The 25,635-nt window shown below is 39.6% G+C and overlaps 1 protein-coding gene across 2 annotated transcripts in view; it reads left to right on the top strand.

Moving 5' to 3' along the window:
- Nucleotides 1-23,527, top strand: part of slc12a2 (solute carrier family 12 member 2) — a 66,517-nt gene extending 42,990 nt beyond the window's left edge. The window contains exons 16-27 of one of the 2 annotated variants that reach the window (XM_030434669.1): nucleotides 620-731; nucleotides 2,511-2,651; nucleotides 2,990-3,096; nucleotides 3,688-3,767; nucleotides 4,129-4,272; nucleotides 6,230-6,277; nucleotides 8,132-8,254; nucleotides 13,225-13,336; nucleotides 14,972-15,058; nucleotides 16,551-16,686; nucleotides 16,860-16,927; nucleotides 18,007-23,527. In XM_030434669.1, coding sequence (XP_030290529.1) covers nucleotides 620-731; nucleotides 2,511-2,651; nucleotides 2,990-3,096; nucleotides 3,688-3,767; nucleotides 4,129-4,272; nucleotides 6,230-6,277; nucleotides 8,132-8,254; nucleotides 13,225-13,336; nucleotides 14,972-15,058; nucleotides 16,551-16,686; nucleotides 16,860-16,927; nucleotides 18,007-18,142 — 1,294 coding nt within the window. In that variant the 3' untranslated portion in view covers nucleotides 18,143-23,527. The remainder of the gene's footprint in view (nucleotides 1-619; nucleotides 732-2,510; nucleotides 2,652-2,989; nucleotides 3,097-3,687; nucleotides 3,768-4,128; nucleotides 4,273-6,229; nucleotides 6,278-8,131; nucleotides 8,255-13,224; nucleotides 13,337-14,971; nucleotides 15,059-16,550; nucleotides 16,687-16,859; nucleotides 16,928-18,006) is intronic. The other variant, XM_030434672.1, reaches the window with a different exon arrangement.
- The last annotated feature ends 2,108 nt before the right edge of the window (nucleotides 23,528-25,635 follow it).

Here is a 25,635-nt window from a genome sequence, read left to right on the forward strand (position 1 = left end):
TCACCATTAATGAACTTTTCCTTTAATTTAACTTGCATGTGAATTGTTAAGGTTGTAGTTTGTACTGTGATTATCAAAGTAGAATTATTGCTTTTCTGACAGTATGAACAAAAACCTAATAATTGTATGGTGAATGTACACAAAATCACTTCATACAGCCAAACATATTGTAAAATGGGTGCATATAATGTGTTATATGGGTAAAATACTAAATAGATCAAAAACATGTTGCAGCTCTCATCAAAAAGAGGTAATAGTTATTTACACACTATATCCACCATGTGTTAATTCTGCATTCCTGCACATGATTTGGAGGACAAATTAGTGATGATGTGCCTCTGGATGGTTCCAATGGTAGCAGGAGATTAAAAGGCATCTGATGGTGTCTTCACAGTGACTCGTGCGATCCTCTGACCTCTCTCTTGTCTCCTCCATTAAATCCCATGGTGCTTAACATATTTGCTTTGATGTGCACTACTCTGCTCCTGTTTTCATTTTTGCATGCTAAGACGACTAGAAGCCGCTGTTAAGATCAGAAGAAACAGGCTGCAGATGTAAAAGCTGATGATGCTTTAAATATGACATGTTGATGTTCGCTCTTGGATGTGCCTGATTGTAGACCTCAGTGTTTGGTGATGACTGGATACCCCAACTCTCGTCCAGCTATCATTGACCTGGTTCACACCTTCACCAAGAACGTGGGCCTGATGATCTGTGGTCATATTCGCACGGTGAGCAGATTACACTGAGAACACTGTTATTGATGTTCTTTTACCTTTTGTTAAGAGTATGCTCTAAAAACCACAACAGTGAAATTGAAATATGTTATTGATGAAAAAATTGTATCTAAAAGTACCGATGTTACAGATATCAGTATGTATGGAAACTAATTTATTTATTTGTTTAATTCTTATTTTACTGGGATAAGTATGTTGCATAAATCAATGCCACACACCACAACATTCCCAGCCTGAGCTAATCTGAAAGGCCCGTCCATATACATGCTTTAGATACATAAAACTTAACAATAACACACATGAGAGACAGTAGACAGACACACAAACTCCTTAAACATACATGAAGAACAGAAAAATCAGCTCAGAAATGTATAATACGAAGAGAATAACACAAAATGCAAAATATCATAAAACAATAGCATTAAGGGTATTCTGATTGTTATCATTATCAGCCGATATGCATTTAATGGGTGGTCTGATTAGAAGAACAGATCAGATCAATCGAAAGACAGTTTCTCTATGCGCTGCACACATATGGCAGGACTCTGCTGCTCACTAGCTCCCCTCCTGCTGATATCAATACAGATTTTCAATGCCCTATTGGTTTAATTACAGCAACATTTTCACAAAGTCCTTCCAGAAAGCCTTTTGTGACTGTAGGGATAGATGGGCCGGTACTCCCCAGAGCCAGAAGTATTCATTTCAACTTATCATTCGGGATTGTGTATTCCTAACGTACATTTTATGCCATCCAGACTGGGGGGGACAAGGCAACGCTGTTTGGTTCGAGCCCTGCAGAATCAGAGTTAACAGCAGACTGAGTCAGGATATAATTAAAGCGTACAAGTTCTGCAGTTAAGAATTTTCACATGTTGATCCCCCAAGCAAAGGTTTTACCTAAGGGCACTACAATTTGAATGTTATACCTGTTTCTTAGCCTGATGTATTGACCCTGCTGTCCAGGGTCTGTTCTGGATTAGGAAACGGGTGCTTTTTTATGCTGTTTAAAGGCCAGACTGTAGCTGCTGCAACCAGCTACCAATCAATATTTTCTCTTTTTGCTTTAAATGAATTCTTTGTCAATGTCATTTGAAGCTAATTTTCCTTTTAAAACAGTTTTGGCAGTTTTGTCATCTCTCTGTTTTGCTCAAATTGTAACAGCTTAGAGCTCAGAAATGAGCACATCAGTGAGCCTCAGTGGTGATACAGTTGATACGTTTGTTTCACTGCTGTATACACAGTGTAAAAAGCCTTTTACAAATCCCCTGGCAGGCATAACTGATTCACAATGGAAAGTCCATTTTGATTAGATGAATGAGGCTCTGTGCAGTCCAGCAGCTCTCTGGCTCTGTGGAACACGGCACCCTCCACAAGTGGCCTCTGATCTGTCCTCCTGCCTGCTTCCATTAGGGACCATAGCACAAGTTAAACGTGTAAACATTCCCAGCTAATGGCATTTCAGTTTCCTATCTGAAGTGCATCTTTGTTAGCTCTTTGCTTCAGAAATAAAGAAAGTCATTGATGAGGAGATTCAGAAAAGAACATGTTCAACAGGTTGACGTCTTCAGTGAAAATCTGATTAAATTAAGTTCCTTGTGATGTCTAACCTTGAAAATGTAGACCTACACAGCTGCCCACATGGTCATTTTATTGGCTGCAGACTTCCAACATATCAGAATGCAAGGCTATGGGATTAATTAGTGTGTGTGTGTGTGTGTGTGTGTCCGTGTGTGTGTGTGTCCGTGTGTGTGTGTGTCCGTGTCCCCCCCACAGGGCTACAGAAGGCCAAACTTCAAAGAGCTGGCCACAGACCAGGCCCGATATCAGCGCTGGCTGCTAAAAAATGAGTGCAAGGCCTTCTACACGCCAGTGTTTGCTGAGGACATGAGGCAGGGCACACAGTACCTGCTCCAGGTAAGAAAACAGCCCAGTGTTGCCAGGAAAGAGATCTCAAATGGATTTAGCCTTGCTCTGGATAATATCACAGGTTGTGTAGGTCTAGAGACTGATGTTCCTCAGTGAAGTTGTTTGCTATTCAGTGATAACAGCCAGCAGTGTTGGCTCAGTGTACTCTGTTTGTATTTGTTGCTGTGAATTAAGTTACAGCTGTCTCCATACAACCGATAACAGCTTGAACAGTCCCAGAATGTCTTCATTTTTCAGAATACCAGTGCCAGTGATTCTTACGCAAGTAGGCAAGAAATGAGTAGAGGTGTGAATTAATTTGTGATTTAAATTCTTCTCCCTCCAAGGCCGCTGGTCTGGGTCGCCTGAAGCCGAACACATTGGTGCTAGGCTTCAAGAACGACTGGAGGGATGGCGACATGATGAATGTGGAGACTTACATCAGTATGATCCAGTAAGTTAATCGACTACCGAGCCCTTTACCATTGCAACATTTCAAAAGGCATCCTACCAGTAGTATGTCCCCAAATAGTATTCAAGTTTTCTTTGCTTGGCCTCCAAAGTATAGCTAGCCGACTTAATTTGTCTCAAGCGCACACACACACACACACACACACACACACACACACACAGGAGAACAGTGTTGGTCCATGTGAAACCCTGATGCCTGCCGGACCCTGAGTCAGTCATGTGAGAATATGAGTGAAGGATTTACGCTGAACGAGTTCCTGATTGTAAAGTGTAGGATTATGGCATTTGAGCTGAAGGTCAGAGATGGTTCAGCACTACAATATTAAAAGCACAGCTAATGCGCTCAGCAATGTGACCTTTACTTTCCATTCAATGAGTTACGATGTTGCAACTTCAAGGTTGAAACTGCAAGACTTGAGACAGAGATTTAAACCTGTTGTATGCGGTTGTTATCCGTCCTCCGTTTGAAATGGTCCCTGTCTTTGTTACCCTGGTCTGTGTTCAGCTGAGCATATCACACTTCATTTTGACCACTGCTGATGGTGATATTTTATTTCTATGTTATTCCTCTCAGCGATGCCTTTGACTCTCAGTTTGGTGCCGTCATCCTGCGGCTGAAAGAGGGCCTGGATGTGTCCCATATCCAAGGACAAGGTATGAAACACATGAACAAACATCCAAAACATGATTCCAGAAGAGGGTTTAGCAATGAGTTTGAAACCAATGTTTTTTCAATATTCACATGTAACATATTATGGCAGATGTGTCCATAATCCCACGTAGAATCATGGAATGTACTATATCAGATTAAATCATAAAATTAGGTTGTCTTAGCATGTGTCACTCTTTCATAAAGTTGGTATGCTCTTGAGGGACGGTAGATAATCTTTCTATATTTCTTAGGTTACACTATGATAAACAATATCTATCTTAATATTTTGAAATGTAAAACTTATTTTCTCTTCTTCCCCTGTCTCCCTCCCTCCATCTGTCCTCTTGTTCCATGTCCTCCCAGATGAGTTGTTGTCCTCCCAGGAGAAATCCTCCGGGATGAAAGATGTAATCGTGTCCATAGACACCAGCAAAGACTCTGATGCTGATTCATCCAAACCGTCCTCCAAGGCCACCAGCCTTCAGAACAGTCCAGCTACACAGAAAGGTCAGCCTGCCTCAGTGTGAATGTCTTTACATTCTTCTGAATTGCTTTTTGTATTCCCTCTTAGTCTGCCCAGCAGACCTGTTTACAGTCCCATCCGGCTGAGACACTGCTGACGTGGCAGCAGGGAAATGAAAAAATAATGATTTTTTACATTAGATGATTATATTTGTGAATTCCAGCCATTAAAGCACTTTCTGTATGTACCATAACATCATATGTATACATTCTCACTGCACTTGTGCATGCGTAAATGCGCTTGCGTGTGTTCATGCGTGTGTTTGTCTGTGCGTGCATTTGTGTATGAGGAGATTTTTCCTTGAGGAAAACCCTTCAACACTGTTTTCAGAGACCCCTTAATCCATCAATAGCTTCCCTTATTATGCCTACACACACGCACACGCACACATACACACACACACACACACACTACTCTGACAGGAAGTCGCCTCAGTGATCTGTGACCCTGGTTTTCCCACTGGGCCCAGTTTGTTAGTCCACAGATGTCTTGTGTGTGTGTGTGTGTGTGTGTGTGTGTGTGTGTGTGTGTGTGTGTGTGTGTGTGTGTGTGTGTGTGTGTGTGTGTGTGTGTGTGTGTGTGTGTGTGTGTGTGTGTGTGTGTGTGACTGAGAAGGATCTACAATGTCAGTGTGGTGTATACAGTAAGCGCCACCCACGCAATTCTGAGCAAGTTAATATTATTATGAAATAAGTTTGTAGTCCGTACCTACATCATAAGGGATTTGTTTTGATGAGTGGTGTGCCAAAATTCCCAAAATGGCAATTTCTACATAATGTTGGTTTACCAAGAAGAACATATAACAAAAGTATACAATTCAGCTCAATAATATATGTTGAGCAGGCAAAACAATGATTTTTTTCATAATCACCATTATTAGCTTAAGCCTATGGCAGTTTATATCGCATAAATTAGCCTAGCAGATGTTTTCCTCCACACATACTGTAGCTTAGCAATTGATATTCATTATTTACCCTCTTAGTAAAAATGTTGGCACTGCTGATCTATTGCGAAATGAGAGGAAATATCGGCATCGTCTTCATCTTTGCTGCTTGCAATTATCGACCTGGTGCTACACTGTTTATATGTTTAGGAAGGAGGTGCACTTGGGCGGACAAGGTGGAAAAAACATGCTTTGAGAATATCCAAATGAAGGCATATCCTAAGAGGATGACACGGAACGATGTTTTCACTTTGCATGGTATTAGATCAGTGGATCAATACATTAACCCAGAATGAATGCATCGTATCACCCTTAATATGCTGCCAGTGCTGCTAAGCCACACACATTGCTACTTTTTCCTTTACGAAACAAATAGGTTATCAAAGTGTGAAGATGAATGTCTTGATTTGGGTAATCCTCTTAGCTCCAAGCAAAGCTCCTACCTGAGCTGTCATTAAGACAAGAGTCTTTGCCCAGCTCCCCTCCTCAGTGTGGAGTTAATTTCCACTCTGACTCACCGTGAGAGATTTTTCATTCTAATCCAAGTATAGTCTTAGTGGAGTAGTTCAGCTTTGATAATTAGAACTGATTCATGCGTATTTAATACTCTCACATGTCCTTGAATGTTGCTTAACTAATGGCCAGTGGAGGCCAGATAGATTTTAAGCAGAGCGTTCTGGCTCAGAACTGCTGGTTTTATTGTTCAGGTCAGGCCACAGAAATTCCCAGAAATGAGGAGAAAAAGTTGAGCTCTCTGTAAAACCTCCTGCCAGTGGAAAAGCTTCAGAAAAGGTTTTTGTTTTCCATGAACCTGAGTGCCAGTCTGTTAGCATGACGCTCACCGCTTATGTGTGTGCGTGTGTGTGTGCGTGTGTGTGTGTGTTGTTCTCTTTTTTTTTCATGTCGTGCCTGCGTTGTAACTTGATCACACACCGAATCAACATTTCAGCTCAATTGCCTATTTTTTTTTGTATCTCCTTTTGTCTCACGTTTCCCAGATGACGACGATGATGGCAAAGCTACAACTCAGCCCCTGTTGAAAAAAGGCAGGAGATCCACTTTATTGGGTTGCCTTAAAATCTCTCTTTCGCTTTCTCTGCTTGGTTTTATCTTACACTCTGTTCTTGTTGTGTGCTCCTTTCCTCTTGCGTCATACTTTCCTTTCCTTTTGCTCTCCTTCCTCTATCACCTCATTCTTCACGGTATATTTTGAATTCCTCTTGTATTAACATCGCTTCCTGCACCCTGCTGTCTCTGTCTTGTGTCTCTCCATGTATGCCCTGCGTTTCAGGCCCTGCTAGCTACTTGGCTTTGGGGAATAACATTTACTCTTTTCTTCTCTTTCTCCTTTCCTCCTGTCGACAGTCTCCTCCTTGTAGCTCAAGCCCGGTCTTTGATGCTGTACTGTATGTCATAGTGCCTTTAACTCAATCCAAGTCTTGAGTACCCAATGTTGTGAGTGTGTGCGCCAACATTTCAATTTCCTCCAGTGAATTTTCAGTCTCTTGCCTGCTGCTTCTCGTCTCTCTGGAGGTGACGGTCTGTCTGTAGCTTTCCTTTCCAGGATGAAAACTGCTGCTCATGTATTTAATGTCTCCAGCACTGTCCTGCTAACTCTCACAGCTTCTCTCCCTGTTTGTTTGCTGTTATTAGTATTGACGGTGTTTCTCAAGTGTCCATAAGCGAAAACGAAAGAAATCGCCAGACATCAGAAACATAATGAGCATGCAGGAAAAAAGTAAAACTCACTCATGCTCAGTTGCCGATTTTGCTCGATTTGGCATAACCATTAACTCATAGTGGCTAATATTAGCAAACCTTTGTTAAATATAGCTGTGTAGTCGACATCAGAGTCAGTTCACCGACTCTTTATATGATGTCCATTAGCTACAATCTGCTTTTGATTAGACTGATATTTGATTATTGGGGCAGATGTAGGTAAGTAAAAAGAGAGATGGAGATATATCTTTCAATATTCACACATTTTTTGCAGCGATCCCTCAACTGTAGTTATCACACCCTTGAAGCAAAGATATGATATGGATATTTATACAGCTAACAATAAACTTTATTGTCTAAAATGACACCAGTCCACTGAAACAGTAAAGATACTGTCCATTTAATAGTTGTACACCAGCCAAATCATCTTTTTTTGTGATATCAAAAGCATACTTTCAAGTTTATTTTTCAGGCTTCAGGCAGGCTTTGCAATCTTAACTCATTTCACCATTAAATGAAACTAGTGCTGAAATGATTTGCCAAAAATGAATTGGTTGATTTTTCTTTCTGCCTAAACAAACAAGACAAACAAACTCTTTGTTTTCATGACTGAATAAACTTGAATGACAAACTGACCTTAAACGAAAACACAATTTATACTGTCTTACTTTGTTTATATGTGGCGGACCCTGCCACCTTTCTAGCTTCAAACTGTCTTCTGGGACCTTATTTTCCTCTGAGAACAGCTTGTTTGTTAAGTGTGAATTTCTTCTTAAAAACTAAATAGTGCCCCTTTTAAGACTTGCTGATATGCAAACATAAATACCATAAAATCACTACAGACTACTAACATTTACACGTAAAACCCATGTAAAAAAATGAAGATGAAAAAAATACTGCTTGATTGGAAAATATTTATTCTTTTCGTACTGTAGCTGCCTGGAAGGTAGGACTTTGGTAAAACACTACACAAGTAAGTTTTTTAAATGGAACAAGCAAAACTGCTGGTGCTTTTAAACCCAATAGAATGAACAGTTCCAGGAACTACAAAACATGAACAAGGGGAAACACTGATTGCAGCTGTATTGCTCAGATTTGATAGCTCGTCTTTCTACCTTTTGTTAGAAACATGTAATATGTTTGAAATGCTCATGATCATATAAACATTATCCTACCCGCAGACAAGAAGAGCCCAACTGTACCACTGAATGTCTCAGACCAGAGGCTGCTGGAGGCAAGCCAGCAGTTCCAGAAGAAACAAGGGAAGGGCACCGTGGATGTGTGGTGGCTGTTTGATGATGGAGGTGAGTCTGGGACAGAGAAATATGTCCACTTTGGGTAGATTAATCTAATGGTGAATGTTATCAAGCTAAGTGGCAGCATACAAACAAGTAAGGTCTATTGTTATTAATATGAATGCGACACCTCGAGTGTGAGAGTGCCGCCAGGTCAGGTCGGTGTTTTTTTGGCTGCCTATGCCATGTGATGGTAATGCTGTTTACGCTGGAGGAGCTTTCCCTGCCAGCTCTCAGGTAGAAAGCCTGATTGAGTCTATGTGTGAGTAGAACAGGTCATCATGTAGAGAAATCATAGAGTGGGTGTGTTCATGACATTGCTTTTGAGTCTTTCGTTGATATTGTGGATATGTCCAAATACATGTAGCATTGATATCAATGCAAACACAGTCGACATTGGCATTGAGTCTCTACTTCCAAAAGCTGTAGTGCCCGATAGCCCGATTTTAGGCCAGATAGTGCCCCCAAGATAGTATAACCAATAAGTGAGAATAGATCTGACACAGATGATCTCCTGTTGTTTGCTACACGTGTGAAAGGGAAACTCGAGTCCATGTCCAGCCCTGATTCTTTAGACAATTCAGGGTTCATACGGGTGCTTGAAATCCTTGAAAGTGCTTGAATTTCAATGTTGTGTTTTCAAGGTCTGAAAAGTGCTTGGATTTTAGTTTAAGTGCTTGAAAGTGCTTGACATTATAACTGTGTCTTTTACAAAATTGGGATCAGACTGGATAATTAATATCTGAAGTTTTTGCTATTATGAAACATAATTTTAGATGTTTACAGCATAATACAATGTACATAATTGTGATAAAAAGTGAAGAAAAAAATCACAAGTATATGTATTCCTTTAGATACATATTTTACCCCAGCAGTAAGGTGCTGGAAAATCTTAAAAATGACCCTTAAAAGTGCTTGAAAAGTGCTTGAAATTGACCTTGAAAAATGTGTACGAACCCTGACAATTATAAAGCTTCCATTTTCAAAGGATTTTATTTTTACTATTCTGAATCTTTTTTTTTTTTGTTTTATGTGTCTCATATGAGGCAGTTCTTTTTTCTTGTGTGGAAGTTCCAAAATAGAAAAAGAAATGAAATGTGAGGAAGAACAGTATGATTATTTCAAACAATTTCTTAATGGAATTTACGGGACAATAGAATAGATAGAAGAGTTTGGACACATTGCCCATCCCTACAACCAGGCCTCACGCTTTTGTTGGCAAGTAGAATAATTCTGTCTGGTGGGTTATGAACTTTAAAGCTTATTGTCAGTCAAAACTTGGGCTGCATTTGTTGTACTGCCCCTGAAAAGTAGAAAAGCAACAGAAAATACATTGTGCCCTAAAACCAGTTATTTGTTGCTTGCAGTTGTCACTTGGCCCAGTTACTTAACACCCTGCCGAAGCACGATTCTCCCTGGCCTGATCAAAGTTATCCCTTGTATATAGGTTTTACATTATAGCACGACCACAGCACAATAGAAAACAACAGAACATGGAGAACATGGCTTTACTGACTTTTTTTGGCTTAATTTGTGTAATTTTGCTCATGGATGGCCCTCTCACATTCCTGGATTTCTCGATTATGCAAAGCAGAGCAATACGCATGATTATACGTCATTTCCACATTGCACACCCATGCTTGTGCTTGTACATGAGCTACCATACTGTGCCGAAGCACACAGCTTCCAACAGTGCCATGGCCAGTAAAGTGTTCCCTGCCTGGGCACGGTATGGATTGCCTAGTGTGAGTTTTGTTTTGTGATGTGCATTCTCACATACTCAGGGAACAAAATGATGCCACATATAGGCCTGCTGGCACTCATTTGCACAGAACAATATGAGTTAGATAAAGTAAATTGAATGTAGCAGACTACTAACTCAAAAGAGGTATGGACCCCTGGCTTGACACTGAAATTACTGAAAAATGAAAATGACAAATTACAGCTGTCAGAAGGATCCAGTCAGGGTGTGTTGATCAGTGGAGCTGACATACACAGTTTGTTAATATGACTCAGTCTTTATTGGGTGGGATGATTTTTTAGTGTCTGTCAGCCCCGCAGTGTGTAAAGAATTGAGATAGGCCCGAGGCATGACACTGTGACATGTGACACTTAATATCTAGCTCATCGTCATATCAGCCTCTTCACTATTGACAGCAGAGGAGCTCTTTGGTTCAAGCAGAACTCTTCTATGTAATCCATTAATCTTACATGCTGCCTCTAGCAATTTATTTCAGTGAGTCTGCTCTGATCAGCAACAACATTAAAACCATCTCCTTAATACTGTGCAGGTTCCCTTGTGCAGCCAAAACACGCCCTGACCTGTCGAGCCACGGTCATAAGACTGCTGGGGGTGCCCTGCCATGAGCGGCTGTACCTATGCCATGTTCAGACCAAGCACAAAGAACAATTGTTCGCAGTAACGCAAATACAGATAATCATGAATCAGTATGAACCCAAAACGAAGAAATTTCTCTGTGAACTGCAATAAATGGATCAGAAGGATGTGGATTAATAACATCTTAATGCAGTCTTGTAAAAGCCTGATTACATCAGGTCTGTCAGCCAGAATACAAGCAAACAACTTTTGAAATGCTTGTTCCCTGAATGGAGTTGGGATCGATACGAGCTATGCTGTGCAGTTATGCAGTTACAGAGACTTGGGCACATCAGGAGAGAGCTTGAAGAAAAGTCTGCGAGGTAGTTGGACTCTGTGTTGCCCAGAGACGGCCGGCACACGGGCACTAACATGGTGTATCATGGCTGGACCGTCCAGCCCCGCCTTCCCGCAGGCTGCTGTCATTACCTTCTCAAATGATATGCAAACCACGCTCTACTTGCCCCTCTTCTCAGGCCCCGCCCTCTCGACGCCAAAACAGTGACAGAAAGTTGAAACTGAAAATCAGTGACACTGAAAAAAAAACTGACATTGTAAAAAAAATCTGTCACTGAAAAAAAAGTGACATGAAGAAAAAATCTGAAGATTGTCATTGAAAAATACAAAAAAATCCCAATAAAATAAAATACGATTTTCGGATTTGAATTATTTGAATTACTTTCTTTTTTCAGTGCCAATACTTGTTTCAATACCAATACAACTGTTTATCAATACAAATGTTTCAATGACAATGTTTCTTTTTTCAGTACTGGTTTTGTTTTCAATGCCAATTTTTTTTGGGGATGCCAAATTTTAAAGTCACCGTTCTGGCTCCATATGCAGTGCTGAGATGTAATTCCAAAACTCACACTGTCTCACCTACTTCCCTCCATGGCAGCTCCTCCTTTGTCCTGTCTTGGTACGAGTAGATGTGTTATCGTACAGCTCTGAGTGTCTACAAACAGCCAAGATTAGTGATTATTATCCTCTCCCCCATTGTTGTTCATGAATGTCCATGTATCAGCAAAGTATCAGCCAACACAGTGTCATCCGAAAATTTCTATTGAGTTTAACATTTTCTACTCACAAGATTGCTCACTTGCTGCATTTTTGGCGCCATTGCTTCAATCGCATCATTTGTTCCACCTGCTCGGAATAGACAAGTGTTTGTGTCTAATGTCTTATCATTGACTTTGTGCGTAAACAAAATTTGAATTGAGTTTGGTCTGAAGATGGCATTAATGATAACAAAAATAATAATAATGCATTTTATTTGAAAGTGTAGTAGAAGAGTAGAGTAGAGTAGAATCTTGAAATCAATGCGGGATTTTATCGGGAGCCAGTGGAGTTGCTGCAGGGCTGGGAGTTCTGGTGATGATACGAGCAGCTGCGTTCTGGCCCAGTTGGAGTTTATGGAGTGATTTCCGAGAAAGACCACGGAGGAGAGAATTACAGTAGTCCAGACGGGATGTAATCAGGGGGTTTATAAGAATAGCATTAGTCCACAACAGTGTTTTTATGGGTGGTGCATGTCAAGTGGCATCCACATGATTGCCAGAACCCAAGGCTTCTCAGCAGAACACTACATTGTAACAAGATGATCAATGCTATTCACATCACCTGTCAGTGGTTTTAATGTTGTGGCTGGTTAGGGTATACTCTGCACTGAAAGTCATATGTCATGATATTTTAAGCATTTCCAATTTTGTTTGAGTAGTTTACTAAATATGCATGTTTTCTGAATAATAGTCAGTTACCACTATCACTACTTTTTTAAGTGTATGAAGTGCACGGAAAACGGGTCGGATGCGGTTACAAGTATGGCGGGTTCGGGCTGGTTTGCAAAATAAGACCCGTGCAGGACTCTGCTCTAAGTGACCATTTTAATCCTCTAGCTAATTATCAAGCTAAATATCCAACATGCTAGTTAACGTCAAATACTGTGGTCGAAGACAACTGTAAAATATTTCCTTTCTCTAACACTAGATTTATTTATGCCTGAATTTTTAAGGTGTGGTGGCTTTTATTTTGCCGTGGCGGTGCGCCACAGTCAATTACATGTAAGGCAAGGCAAGGCAAGGCAAGTTTATTTGTATAGCACAATTCAGACACAAGGCAACTCAAAGTGCTTTACAGGCACACACAAATTACATTAAAAGACAAACATTTCATTTAAAAGACATTAAAAATTGCATTATAAAAAAAAATAAATAAATAAATAAATAAAAAAATAAAAAATAATTAAAAAAAAAACTCAGAGTAATAATGCAGTTCAAAGACTTCAGTTAAAAGTTGTGAGCGGGAAGCCAGTGAGGGATCATGTTTTGGCTGCTGCAGCAGTGCCTTCTACTGGTTGGTGAGTGGGGCAGTACAGAGGGAGCTAATATCTGTGGCGTCCCCTCAACCTACCTCTACACATGTTGGCCATATTTGGGAAGTAGATAAAAAGTTTTGCATATGTAAATGGGAGAAAATGGGAATGAAGACCTGTGCAAAAACACTTTCTGAAATTCAGATTTTTTACTCTAACCAGCTGAGATACAGCAGATGTAAGATGACCCATCACTCTATGTTGAACACTTATTTGATGTCTCCTGTCCAGGTCTGACCCTGCTGATCCCCTACCTACTGACCAACAAGAAGAGGTGGAAGGACTGCAAGATCCGTGTCTTCATTGGAGGCAAGATCAACAGGATTGATCATGACCGCCGAGCGTATGTACTGCACTTTCTTCTCATTCAGAAGGGCCCCCTGGGGTCGGTGGTAAAGGGGAAAAAACAAAAATGGTGTTTTTAAAATGTGTACTATCACTTTATCAATCTGTGCCCACGCATTGTTAATCTTTCTTAATTATGTTACATCTTTCTAGTTGACTTCTGTTACTCAAGGTACTATTTTTTTCCTGCCCATCCTGTATATGAATGGAGGTGGACCAGACATCAGAAAGCCTTGTCGTATAAAAACAGGCATGCAGCTTGGTAGCAGTGAACAAAGTGCAGCCATCTGCTTTCCTTTCAGCACTGCACTCATCTGCTCAGCTGCTGCTGACAACATGACACAGTGACACTGCATTGGTCTGCACGTTACCCATAAGAACCAAATATATTCATAAATGTACTGAATAACAATCCACCACTGATTTAAACTATCTGTCCACCTGCAAGGAAAGATTGCTCTGACTAACTGTGAAGGGGGGTCATCAGTAATGTCATCACATCTTATCACTCTCTTTAATGATCGTACTGTGCTGTTTGACTGCCATCATTCACTTCCACTTTAACTCTCTTGCAGCATGTACGGACATTACATTTTATGTTTGCCATGTTAGCCATTTAATATCATTTGAAAGGTTAAACATTTGAAAAAAATGATTTCTTCCCTGTAGTGGCATAAGAATATTTGTCAATCTCATGTCTGTATCAAGTTCAGAGCTCGCATTACTCAAGTTATTTGACCAACTGTTCATATAAAGCAGGGGTTCTCCAACATATTAAAGGTCTGCATCTGATTTATATTCAATGTCAGGGGTACATGTAACAAATAAATAAAGTGTTCTAGTGAAGGAAGAGGAAAATAATGACAGATGTAGGCCAATGTATTTCAACAAAAGAAAATCAACTTTCCTGTGTTAAAGAACCTTTCTACATTAATTTTAGTTGTAGAATCTGTTCTAGAACAGACACATGTTGGTTGTACAGGTAGCAAATTCTCTGCTTTAACACTGATGAATTTGGTAGCCTCAACAGCGCTCTGTCGCTCTCTAGTAAGCAGTAGCAGTAATGTCACCGTGATAACAGTGTCAGCAATGGGGAAAAATGCAGCGTTAAAACTGAATTCATCTGCAGACAGAATCGGGAAAAAAGTTATTTCAATTTTAAAAAGTTATGCTTTATAATGTTTTGTAGCTTTCATAACACAGGGTGTATGTGCTGGGTCGTGTTTGATTCACTGTTCTGTCCGTACTGTGAGGAGCCCTGATATACAGTACTGATCAGTGCAGCTTAAGTTTAATTTGTAGTGGGTTTTCATATGTGAAACCAGGAACATGACAGTAGTACAAAAGCTCTTCTGTATGTTACAGATGAGGCTCTCGAGCTCTCAGCTACTTTGAAGTTGAAGCTAAAGGAAATGACTCTCATACACAGAATGCCAGAGTGCGCCTAGTAAAGCCTGTCCAACCTGCCTCCACCCTCCCCATGTTCAAAAAGAGCTATTTAAAGCAGCTTGCCTTGGCCTTCATGATGACTCATTGCTGTTATCTCTATCCACAGCTCCTTGAATTGAAAATGTCTTACATCCTCTTCCCAGCATTCATCCCAAAGCTTTTTGTTTTTGCTTTGTCTTTGCAGGATGGCCACTCTGCTAAGCAAGTTTAGGATAGACTTCTCGGACATCACTGTCCTGGGAGACATAAACACCAAGCCCAAGAAGGAACAGTAAGTTTTTCTTGTCCTTTTTAATGAAAAATTCTCAAACATCAGCTGGCTAAATAAAAGACTGATTATTTTTAAAGGTACATAATTAAATACGTTGTCCATTTCCACGAAAAACAATTTCTATTCCAATGGATGGAAAATGGATTCGCTTCCTGCAAATGCTTCACATAAAAAGAAAGAAAACTGAGCAATTCTGTCCATTGAGCAGCTGGGAGCTGTTTGATTTTAAACAAAACTGCAGGTGTTTATTTCAATCAGATCAATCTGTCAGAGCCAGGAAAAATTTAGTGGATGAAAACAGTATCTCTTCAAGAGAAGAGAAAGTGGGAGATATTACATGACTCTGCTGGACATTATACCTAGTGTATAAAGCCAATGGGAAGCTTGGGAGAAGAGTTTGCATGTAATTATGAATGATGACCCCAAAGAAAGGCTAGTCTCTGCTGCCGAGTTAAATAAAGGCTCCAGTCACTAGAACATGCCCCAGTGGTCTTGGACAACCACACAGGTTTCAGTATATCCCCAGTTTAAAGCAATTACAGTCCCCTCCAAAACTATTGGAACAGCGAGGCCACTTCCTTTATATTGATGTACACTGAAAATATTTGGCTTTGACATCAAAAGGTGGATATGAGGTTAGCATTTCAGCTTTTAATTCCAGGTATTCACCAACTGCTGATGTATATCCATCGTTATTTATAACATACATCACTTCTTGCATCCATATTGGGTGATAAATCTTGCCCACAACTTGCATGCAGGGGACTGGAGTTTGTGTCTGTGGGTGGGTAGAGGTCTTGGTTTTTGGACTTTTGGAACAGAGGCCATTCGTGTAGCTTGGCTTTGTTAGGTTTCAAATTTTGTAGAGGTGTCTGTGGTTTCTTTACATTCTGTCAGAAGTTTTTGACTTCACTCTTTATGCATTCTGCAACTGAGACTCCTCAGCTTGTACACTTCTCAAACCCCAGCTCTACCCTGTTTTCTGATTATAAGATACTGATAGATGGGGTCCTTGGCTAGAAGGCGATGTAAAAAGTGTGAGTCACTGCCACCCTCATGTGGTCTGTTCCTGTAAAGACATGACATCAGCACAATACTGACATTCAGAGGGACAGATTATATTTCCCTTCACTTTGGACGGACAAATACTTTCATGTTTTTAGAGTTGATTTGATGACACAAGTACTGCTTTTCTACACCGTTCTACATCATTTTTCGTCATGTTGGTGAAAAACAGTGTTGTTGTTTAATCATTCTTGTGTAACCGAAAGGATCAGTCTAGAATCAGTTATGCTTTAGATCTTGATTTGACCATATAAGTGGCAGGAGAAAATAACATTACTTAACTATCAACTTGTATTCATGTCTATGGTTGTCATACATTAAAAAGAATCATGTAAAGGCAACCTAAGTTGGAAATGTCTTTAGGGCCTTGCGATGTTGTCTTCTGGGGGTCTAAGGAGATTAACCCTCCGCTGTTATTGTTGTGCAGCGTGTCGGCCTTTGAGGAGATGATCGAGCCGTATCGGCTGAAAGAAGACGACATGGAGCAGGAAGCAGCTGAGAGACTAAAGGACAGCGAACCCTGGAGGATCACTGACAATGAACTGGAGCTCTACCGCGCTAAGGTCAATACTCTGCTAGGTTCTTTGAACAATTAGAGTAGAAACAGTTGAGTGTATGCAAACAGTGTAGCACTGTGAGTTGTACTGCTGGCACAGAGTCAGCATTTTAGCGGCCTCTGATGGTAATCGAGTAAGTAGATACTTGCATGTTTCAACCTGTTTGTTTTGCTTTTCAGACTAATCGTCAGATCAGACTGAACGAACTGCTGAAGGAGCATTCAAGCACAGCCAACCTCATTGTCATGTAAGTAGCCTCCAAAGTGACGGTGATGACGAGTTTCTGAGCAGGAAAATCCTGTTTCATACTATAGGATTGTAAACTTCTGAAGGCTTTTCAGACTTTAAACAGTGCACAAGGGCATGAACCTAAATCCACCATCTTATTTAATCTCAAACACAGTACTTCAATGCAGGCTCTTGAATATATAATAAATATGTATATTTTATAGGACAGCACCTTTTTGTAACACGGAAAGTGTATGTCTTGAATAGACTTCGCTCCAAAGCATTTTGGATTAAGAAATGTTGATATTCAGTGTAGAGATGCAGGTCCGGTGTAAAAACATTTTTCACGTTCATTTGAATGATATGGATGATATCCATTTATAAAATCCAGAAATGAATCTTATAAAATTTTACATAGATGCTTGTCAGAGAGTCAGAAATGAACTACCCCCAAATGTGGGTAGATTCTGTGTTTGGCAAGTAAATCCCTGAAGGCTTCACGCTGACCGGGTGAGAGTTCACATGTATTGTCAGCAGTTGTGTAATAAACAAACTATGTGGACAGTCTCTGTCTGTGGGCTAAATTATTAATCGATTTTAAATAGAAATCACAATTTGAAACAATGCGATTAGCAAATCACAGAGGCTGCTATTCATTTTACTGCAGGATGCACATCTGCATGACCCACGTTTACATTTTTTTCCTGCAAATTTGTTCCTTTTTAATAACCAAGGTTGTTAAAAACTGGAAAAGTTTCCTTTTTTTCACACTTTCCTTTGTTTCAATACACAGTGCTCCATCTGTCCACACTGTTTTTGTAAATTCTCTAAGGATCATCAGAAAACAAATACAATTTCGACTTTGTGGATAGGAATGAAATTGATTTGAGAAATCAGTAGTGATAGTCAGGAGAAGTTCAGTGTTTTAGCCTTTAGTTATAAGCAGTGTCTTTTGAATGGGACAGAGCTCCTCTACACAGGAGAAGTGACCTCACTAACTCATAAGCTAATAGGTGATATATGGTTTTGGTGTTTTATTAGATTTCTTCATATTTATTTCTCTGCTCTTCCTCCTCCTCTCCCTCTTCCTCCATGCAGGAGTCTGCCGTTGGCCAGGAAGGGCGCCGTGTCGAGCGCTCTGTATATGGCCTGGCTGGAGGGACTGTCTAAGGACCTGCCACCCATGCTTCTGGTGCGTGGCAACCACCAGAGCGTCCTCACTTTCTACTCTTAAATACACGCACGGAGAAGAACATCCAAGTTTCTCACATCCACCTCTGCCTCTGGAAGCAGACCCACATACACATCCCAGATCCAGTCCAAACCTAGAGGTGCACCACATACACTCCAGAGACAATAGAAAACACAGCCACAGAAGGAAACAATGCTGGTAATAGTAATTCTAATGATAATGAATAAAGATGATGGAAGTGGTATTGGTTGAGATGTGTAAGCTCTACAAGCGGTTGAGGAATGTCAGGGTTGGGGTAGGCGGGGATGGTTGTAAGGTGGCCCACTCTGCTCCTTTCTTTCTGTTTATTTAAAGATGTCGGGTTTTTCTCTTGTAGCTCTTTTTTTTTAATTATTTTTTTTCCCATGAAAATTACATTTTTGTCAAAGTTGATTTCTCTCAGGCTCCAAAGCAGTTGTACACAATGTCCACATTGTTCCCGTGACATGGAATATCTTGATGTCATATTTGTTAAATTAATTGGACCAGTTTGTTGTGTTTGTGATGCAGCAATAATCACCCTGTTGTTTTCCTTAGATATTGGGAGAGAACCATGCAGAAAGCTTTGCAACACCGTCTTAAGCCTTATGGATGTGCCTTCCAGTTGAATCAGATGAAATAATTATAATCTCTATCTAGATTGACAATATTGCCTATTATATTGGTATATATTGATTATAATAGTTAGTTTTATTGAGTTTTAAATGTGATTCTTTCTTGGAGTATTTATGCGAGTGGATTTCGTGAATTTATTGAAGGCTGTCCACTTGATTGCATGAAGACTTTGTCATCTCTCTTTCTCTTTTACCCTAATCAACATGTTTATTTGGGGTTTTTATTTGTTAGTCACTTTTAAGTCTTCCTTTTTAAGCTGTTGAATATTTCCGATGGCCTCTACTACTCGACACAAGACACAATTCATCTTTTAGGCATATTGCCTAAAAATGTTTCCGTGGATCTTAATGTTAGGATCCGCTTGTTTGTTTGAAAAGATGTGAACGTATTTTTCCAGCCGCGTCAGGTGGAAAGACTTTCTCTCCCATGTAGCTTTTTAACCATTGAGTTAAGTTTTCCTTTCAACAGCTGTTTTTTGTCCACGTGTCTGCTAGTTAAAACTTTGCCTTAATGCTAGAACTAACGATTGTCACGAGTTCTTTTTCTCTTATAAGCCATACTGGCTGGACGGTTGGTGGGTAAATGCAGATTAGCTATCCGTTAGTAATGTATGATAGGAGGAGCGTTTCAGCACAATTGTCTTCTGTACTGTATATGCATCTTTTCTTCCCATAGTCGACCTTCGTTAGTCTGTTACAGAGCTTACTGTAAGGCCTGCATGTTGCTGGTGAAGTGATCAATCAGCAGATTGTTACATATTCCACTTTCCCAGAGTCACAGTAGTCTTAAGTTTTTGGCCTCCTGTCTGACTGCTTGTGTGTCTGGGTGTGTGATGGACTGCTGATCTCACATTACCACAAAGCCTGGATGGGCAGAGAGAATAAGCGACTTGCTGGCAGGAAGAATGTGACATTAGAATGTGTCATGGCTGTGTGAAGATATACCTCTATGCATATGAGCTTGTGTTGAGTAAGTACTTGTAATAAAGGTCCATCGTTCCTTCGTGTGAAAGGATCTACTCGCCTCAGTTCATTTAAGGAGCACTTACCATGGCTCCAAGAACAGCCATTTATAGACCATTTTACAGTTTATACACGCTGATTCTAAAGTGTCCTACTGTTGGGTCACAGAGAGTGGTGACTTGGCCAAATTATTTTAAAACCACGCAGCTATTTATTAACCGACCCAAAACTGCGACTTTTACTGTGGTTGAAGGGAAATTCTGCTCTTTTTAAACCTGTGCCTCTATATTCACATGTATGGGTGTGTAAGATTATTAACCATAAGTTTTAGATTTTGGTCCAGTAGGTTGCCTCATCTGGCAGCTGCAACAGGCCTGTTTTAGTGGATGTAACTGTGACAGTCTGTGTTGTCCCAAAGGTTTACGTTGCAGCTATTGCAGACCTGTTGCAGCTGCCAGGTGAGGCGATCTACTGAACCGATGCCAAAACGCTTGGTAGGTGTGAGTCATTTACACATCGAAATATGTAAATGTATACGGCCCAAATTTTAAAACATTGGAATGACACCGGAATTCCCCTTTGAGTTACATGTATTCTAAAGGCGTGTTCAGACTGAATACATAGTACATTTTTAGACTAATTGATGCACCCGTGTCTTCCGCACCGGGCAGCCTAAATTAGCGCAAGTTAGAAATATCTCAGCGTGAGGAAAAAATCATGCTCAGCTCAAGTCAGTTCCAGTTCCCGTAGACAAAGGAGGAAAAAAAACACTAAGATGAATCTTTTAGAAAATAAAGTATGAACTGGAAGGTGCTGGTAAGTTTTTTTTTTTTGTTTTTTAAATCAAAGTTGCAAGCCAGTTAACAGTGAACGCTTGGAGGGTCATTAATGTCTCGTAAACGTAGACTGCTTAAAGACTAAATCTGCCAAATGTGAATGGATAACATCGGGAATATTTTTGTTCAGTCTGAACACACCAAGACTGGCTTCAGTATCGCTAACATCAATCTTCTGCATAATGAATGATTTCATCTGAATGACGAATAACATAAAAGGCCATGGTTTAAGCAGGATAATGTTTATCTAGATGTGCAGTTTATTCGAAAACAGAAAAGTGAACTTGGACCTAAACTGCAACACGATTGAGAGGAAAGGGTCTATTATGGCAACCGGAGATTATTGTTACTATTAAAATCTGCCACAAACATAATGGAATAAAACAGGGTTCTCTTCATTTGTTATGTACTTTTTTTTTCACTGTGTTTCCTAGAAACAGGCAGGTTTGGCATTTAGCTTGTCCTTGTGTCCTTCATGTCCTTTACTGTATGCAATTTTAACAGACGAATGTGATACGATTCGTAGGTTAGCTGAATGTACTGTATATTAATGAAGACTACGGTTAGGAGTTAGTACATACATAGTACTGCTTCTGTTTTCAATTCTTGTGTATATAAATTGTGTCCTGCATAGACTGCAGTTAGCACAGTGCTGTGTGTCAGCTTCACTGGACTGCATCCTGTCACTTCTTACTCTGTGCTGTTGTTTGAGTGTAAATAAGCATTCAGTACATACACATTAATTATATAAACATTCATGGTCACCAGTGTTTTCAATACACCTTGAGTACTTTTCAAGTATGTAAAAACAAGTACTGGGTGAGGAACTGAAGACCTTTTGAAAACACAGTCAAAGACTGTCCCTGGTTCAGTTATAGCACAATAGCGCTGCCAAATGCCACCATATCTTGCCAGCTCATTGTTACTGTTAGAGGTCTGGGTCTTGAGTCAGGATTCAGACCTTTGGAAAACAGACCTTTCCACATCTAATTAGACTGAATTTATATTTGCCCTAGGTTTGAGGGAGGAAGGAAGTGGAAATTTATGAATGTTAGAGTTTTGTAACTATAAAAAGTGCATTTGACCTAAAGTAGAGACTAAAAGTCAAGACATCTGATTGTTATATTTGATTTCGACCCTTTAAATTAAAAAATAATACATTTTTTCTTGATAGACACCAGAAGTTGTGAAATTGCAGCGCTGGAAGGGGTAGTGGTTGAAATCTCAACATATGAAATTGAACAACCCTTCAAGACCCTCATATGTCATCAGTCATCATTTATGGCATTAAACTTAACAGACATTGCCAGACATTTCCAATATAGTATCTTCAGTTTTGCCGATTTCTCTTACTGTGACAATCCTGGTGTTATCACTGTGGCATTTGTCATTTTTTTTGATGGAGATTAACAACTTCACACTATCATTCAAGCCATCAAAAAAAAGTGAAAGAAGTGAAATTTCAGGCACCAAAATGCATTCACAAATCAGCTGTAACAATGTAACTTTAGCTAGTAAGTTAGCTACCAAGTCATCAGCAAACTAGTAGCGATTATGAAGAAAAGGACCATAACAACACACACTTGAGAGTTCGAAGTGTGTCCCAATACTTCACCCACCCTACTCCTCAGTCCCAACAAGAATCTGGACACCCTATTCTTAAGTGTGAAGGTGCAAAATGGAGTGCTAGGGCTAAGTGGTAGCAGCAAGGTGTGTTCGGGTTGGGCCTAAATCACTTCAGTGCCACATTACGTGCCAGTGGCATTCCAAATTTATAGTTTGATTGGCATCCATCGGTGCAAGTATTGCATCATTTCCTATTGGTACAAATGTACAAGAAGTACATTGATTTCTTGTATAGTAACTTCTAAGAGTATACTATGACAATTCATATATAGCACATACTTTACTTTTTGCCAGGTGTGAAAACATTAATGAGCGAGAGGGAGATTCTGTCATTTGGGGGCAATATTGTGCATTATAACAAAATCAAGGAGTGTATCTTTAAACTCTGTTCATTGTTCTGCTGTGAAGCATTCGCTCTCTTTTACTGTTACAGAGCAAAAACATTATCAACAAGAACACGGGTTACTCTATATTTGTATAATAAAGAATATGCCTATATACACACGTATAAATGTATCAGTCTGACCTAGAGGGTATCTTTGTCTTTGATATGTCACATTAGGTGAAACAAACCTTTTACAACCAAATAATAGTGTTTGTGTGTGTGGTATTCTTCATTTATGTCCTATAGATAGATTCTGAAGCCTGTCCGATAATACTACTGTGTTCTACTGAAGAAACCAAATGTCACCTGTACTCATATGTCACCCACCTACTAATTAGTGTATGCATTTCTTTGCCAAAGCCCCACTTTCTCTCCAGCCTTCATCCGTCATGTGTCAAGCCATGATGACGGATGATATTGTAATAAAATCATCAACTTTGTATCTCATGGTGGTCAACCTTGTCCACACTGCAAACATAAAAGTTAACCTGTAAATAAACGTCGTAGTCTAATGGCATAAATTAAGGATGGGGAATAATTATGTCGAATTTCAATATGGAGAAAGATATTTATTTTAGTTTAGATTTTCTCTGCTGTTTTTTCTTTTTGTCTTAAATATCTTGGTTTTGGTTGTAAGTTAATTTACATGTTGATTTTTTTCTTTTCTTTTTATTGTTATGTTGCCTTTTGATTTTAGCAAATTGTGTGTTTTTCTTTTTGAGTCTGTGTATTTCTATCTTTTTAATGCCTTTTGAAGAAAAGACATGACAACAAAAGCAGATCAAAGCTGTTTTCTCCTCTTTCACATAAATGTGGATGGGATCAACCCAGCTGGTTGAAGCAGTGATGTTTTGATACACTGTACTGTTAACAGTCACAGATATGCTTTTTCTAACATTTTAACATTTATGATTACCAATACTTTGTACATCTTTATTGCAAAAAATAAATCAAATGAAATCAGTGACATTTGAAGTCTCATTTTGTGCACTTCATCATTCATTCATTCTGTTACTGAATGGGTATAACAGCAGACCTCAGGGATGGTAGTTGTAATTTTTAATACATGTTTATGTTCTAGGACACCACTTTATTGAGTTCTGTTGAAACTCAATATCTGTTTACTCCACTTTGCAATGGAAAGTGTAAACAATACTAAAAGTTAAATCATTTTAATTTTAAAACAATTATAATTTTGTTCCTCTTTGTAGAGGCTGTTTCAGGTTGGAGATACGACGGTGTTTATGCTTTGGCAAGGAAAGGAAAGGTGTTTTGTGTTGCAGAGATACTGTATCTACTAAAGTAAGCATGCTAACTACATATTTATATATATATAAAAAAAAAGTCACCACCTGTATTTAACTTAGCAAATAGTTAAGAGCCTCCCATTGGATAATACTGCATGGGCGATTAACTTTCAGCTGGCAACAAATTATTTAACCCCAACTGATGCAATGAGTAGCTTCTCATTTCTTAAACAACCAAAGCCCAAAGAGAAGGGTCAAATCACTGGCATGCATTAAGCAGAGAACACATCTAAGGAGATTGCAGAAACTACTATAACTGGGTGGAGAACTGTACAATGCATTATTAAAAGCTGGAAGGATAGTGGGTAACCATCGTCTTTGAAGGAGAAATGTGGTTGGAAAAAAATCCTGATTGATAGTGACTGGTGATCACTTAAACGTTTGGTGAAATCAAATCGTAAAAAAAAAAAAACAGAACTCAGGGCTATAGTTAGTAGTGAAAGTAAGAGCATTTCCACATGCACAATGTGAAGGGAACTCAAGGGATTGGGACTGAACAGCTCTGAAGCCTTAAAAAAAACCACTCATCACTGAAGCTACTTGGAAAAAAAAAGGCTTCAATTTGCTAGGGAGCAAAAAGAATGGAAGAAGGTCATGTGGTCTGGTGAGTCCAGATTTACACTGTTCCAGAGTGATCAGGGTAAGAAGAGAGGTGGATGAAGTAATGCACCCATCATGCTTAGTGGTTACCGTGCAAGCCTGTGGGGGCAGTGCTATGATCTGGGGTATATTTAGTTGGTCAGGTCTGATTGAAGATCAAATCAAAAGACTCGTACTTATGAATTGGAAAGTCCGCAAACTGGGTTGTTTCACGAGGGAGTCATGGCTTGGAGAATTTCTAGATCTCCTGAATATGGAACGGGCAGCGTGCCTGCTAAAAGATTTTGATAAAAGTATGGAAGACCACTGGGACGATGTCTACTACAGCCTTATGAATTGATTTCTATGTCTTCCTTTTCTTTTATATGAACACTAGATGACACTCTTGCAACCCCCCCCCCTTTCTTTTTCTCTTCCCTCATTGTGTGTTCTGTCCTGTATGATGTGTAATTTGTCTGTATGTTGTTTTATTGTAAAAAGAACAAATAACAAAACAGTTGGTCAGGTCTCGGTTCAGCAATGATAAGTGCCAAAAACATGAGGTCAGCTGACTACCTGAATATAGTGAATGACCCACTTTTTCAATTAGTGGATTTTTTCCTCCCTGATGGCATGGACATATCCCAAGATGACAATGCCAGGATTCATCAGGCTCAAACTGTGAAAGAGTGGTTCAGGGAGGGTGATGTGTCACACATCGATGGCCACCCCAGATTCCAGACCTGAACCTTATTGAGAATCTTTGGGATGAGCTGGAGAAGACTTTGCGCAGTGGTTGGACTCTCCCATCCTCAATACAAGATCTTGGTGAAAAATGAATGCAACACTGGACAGAAATATATCAGTGAAAGTACCAATAGTAGTCACCCCTACGATATTGATGCAATATTGGTATCCAGATATTTGGTAAAAATATTGTGATAATTGATTTTGCCTAGTCAACATTTTTGAAGTGCATTGGGGGATGTTTTTAAGTATTGAGATATACTGTTTGTCTACTGTACTGCAATATATCTTAAAATTATTATGTAATATTATATAGTACCTTAACTGCAATCTTTTTTTCTTCACTGGTCATCCATGTGTTTAAGACATTTGGTGTGTAGCCAGATATTTCAGCAACTACTCGCCAAGTTACCATACATTTCGCTGTGGATGTTGGCAG

The sequence above is a fragment of the Sparus aurata genome, chromosome 12 (assembly GCF_900880675.1).
Source record: "Sparus aurata chromosome 12, fSpaAur1.1, whole genome shotgun sequence".
NCBI classification, from domain to species: domain Eukaryota; kingdom Metazoa; phylum Chordata; class Actinopteri; order Spariformes; family Sparidae; genus Sparus; species Sparus aurata.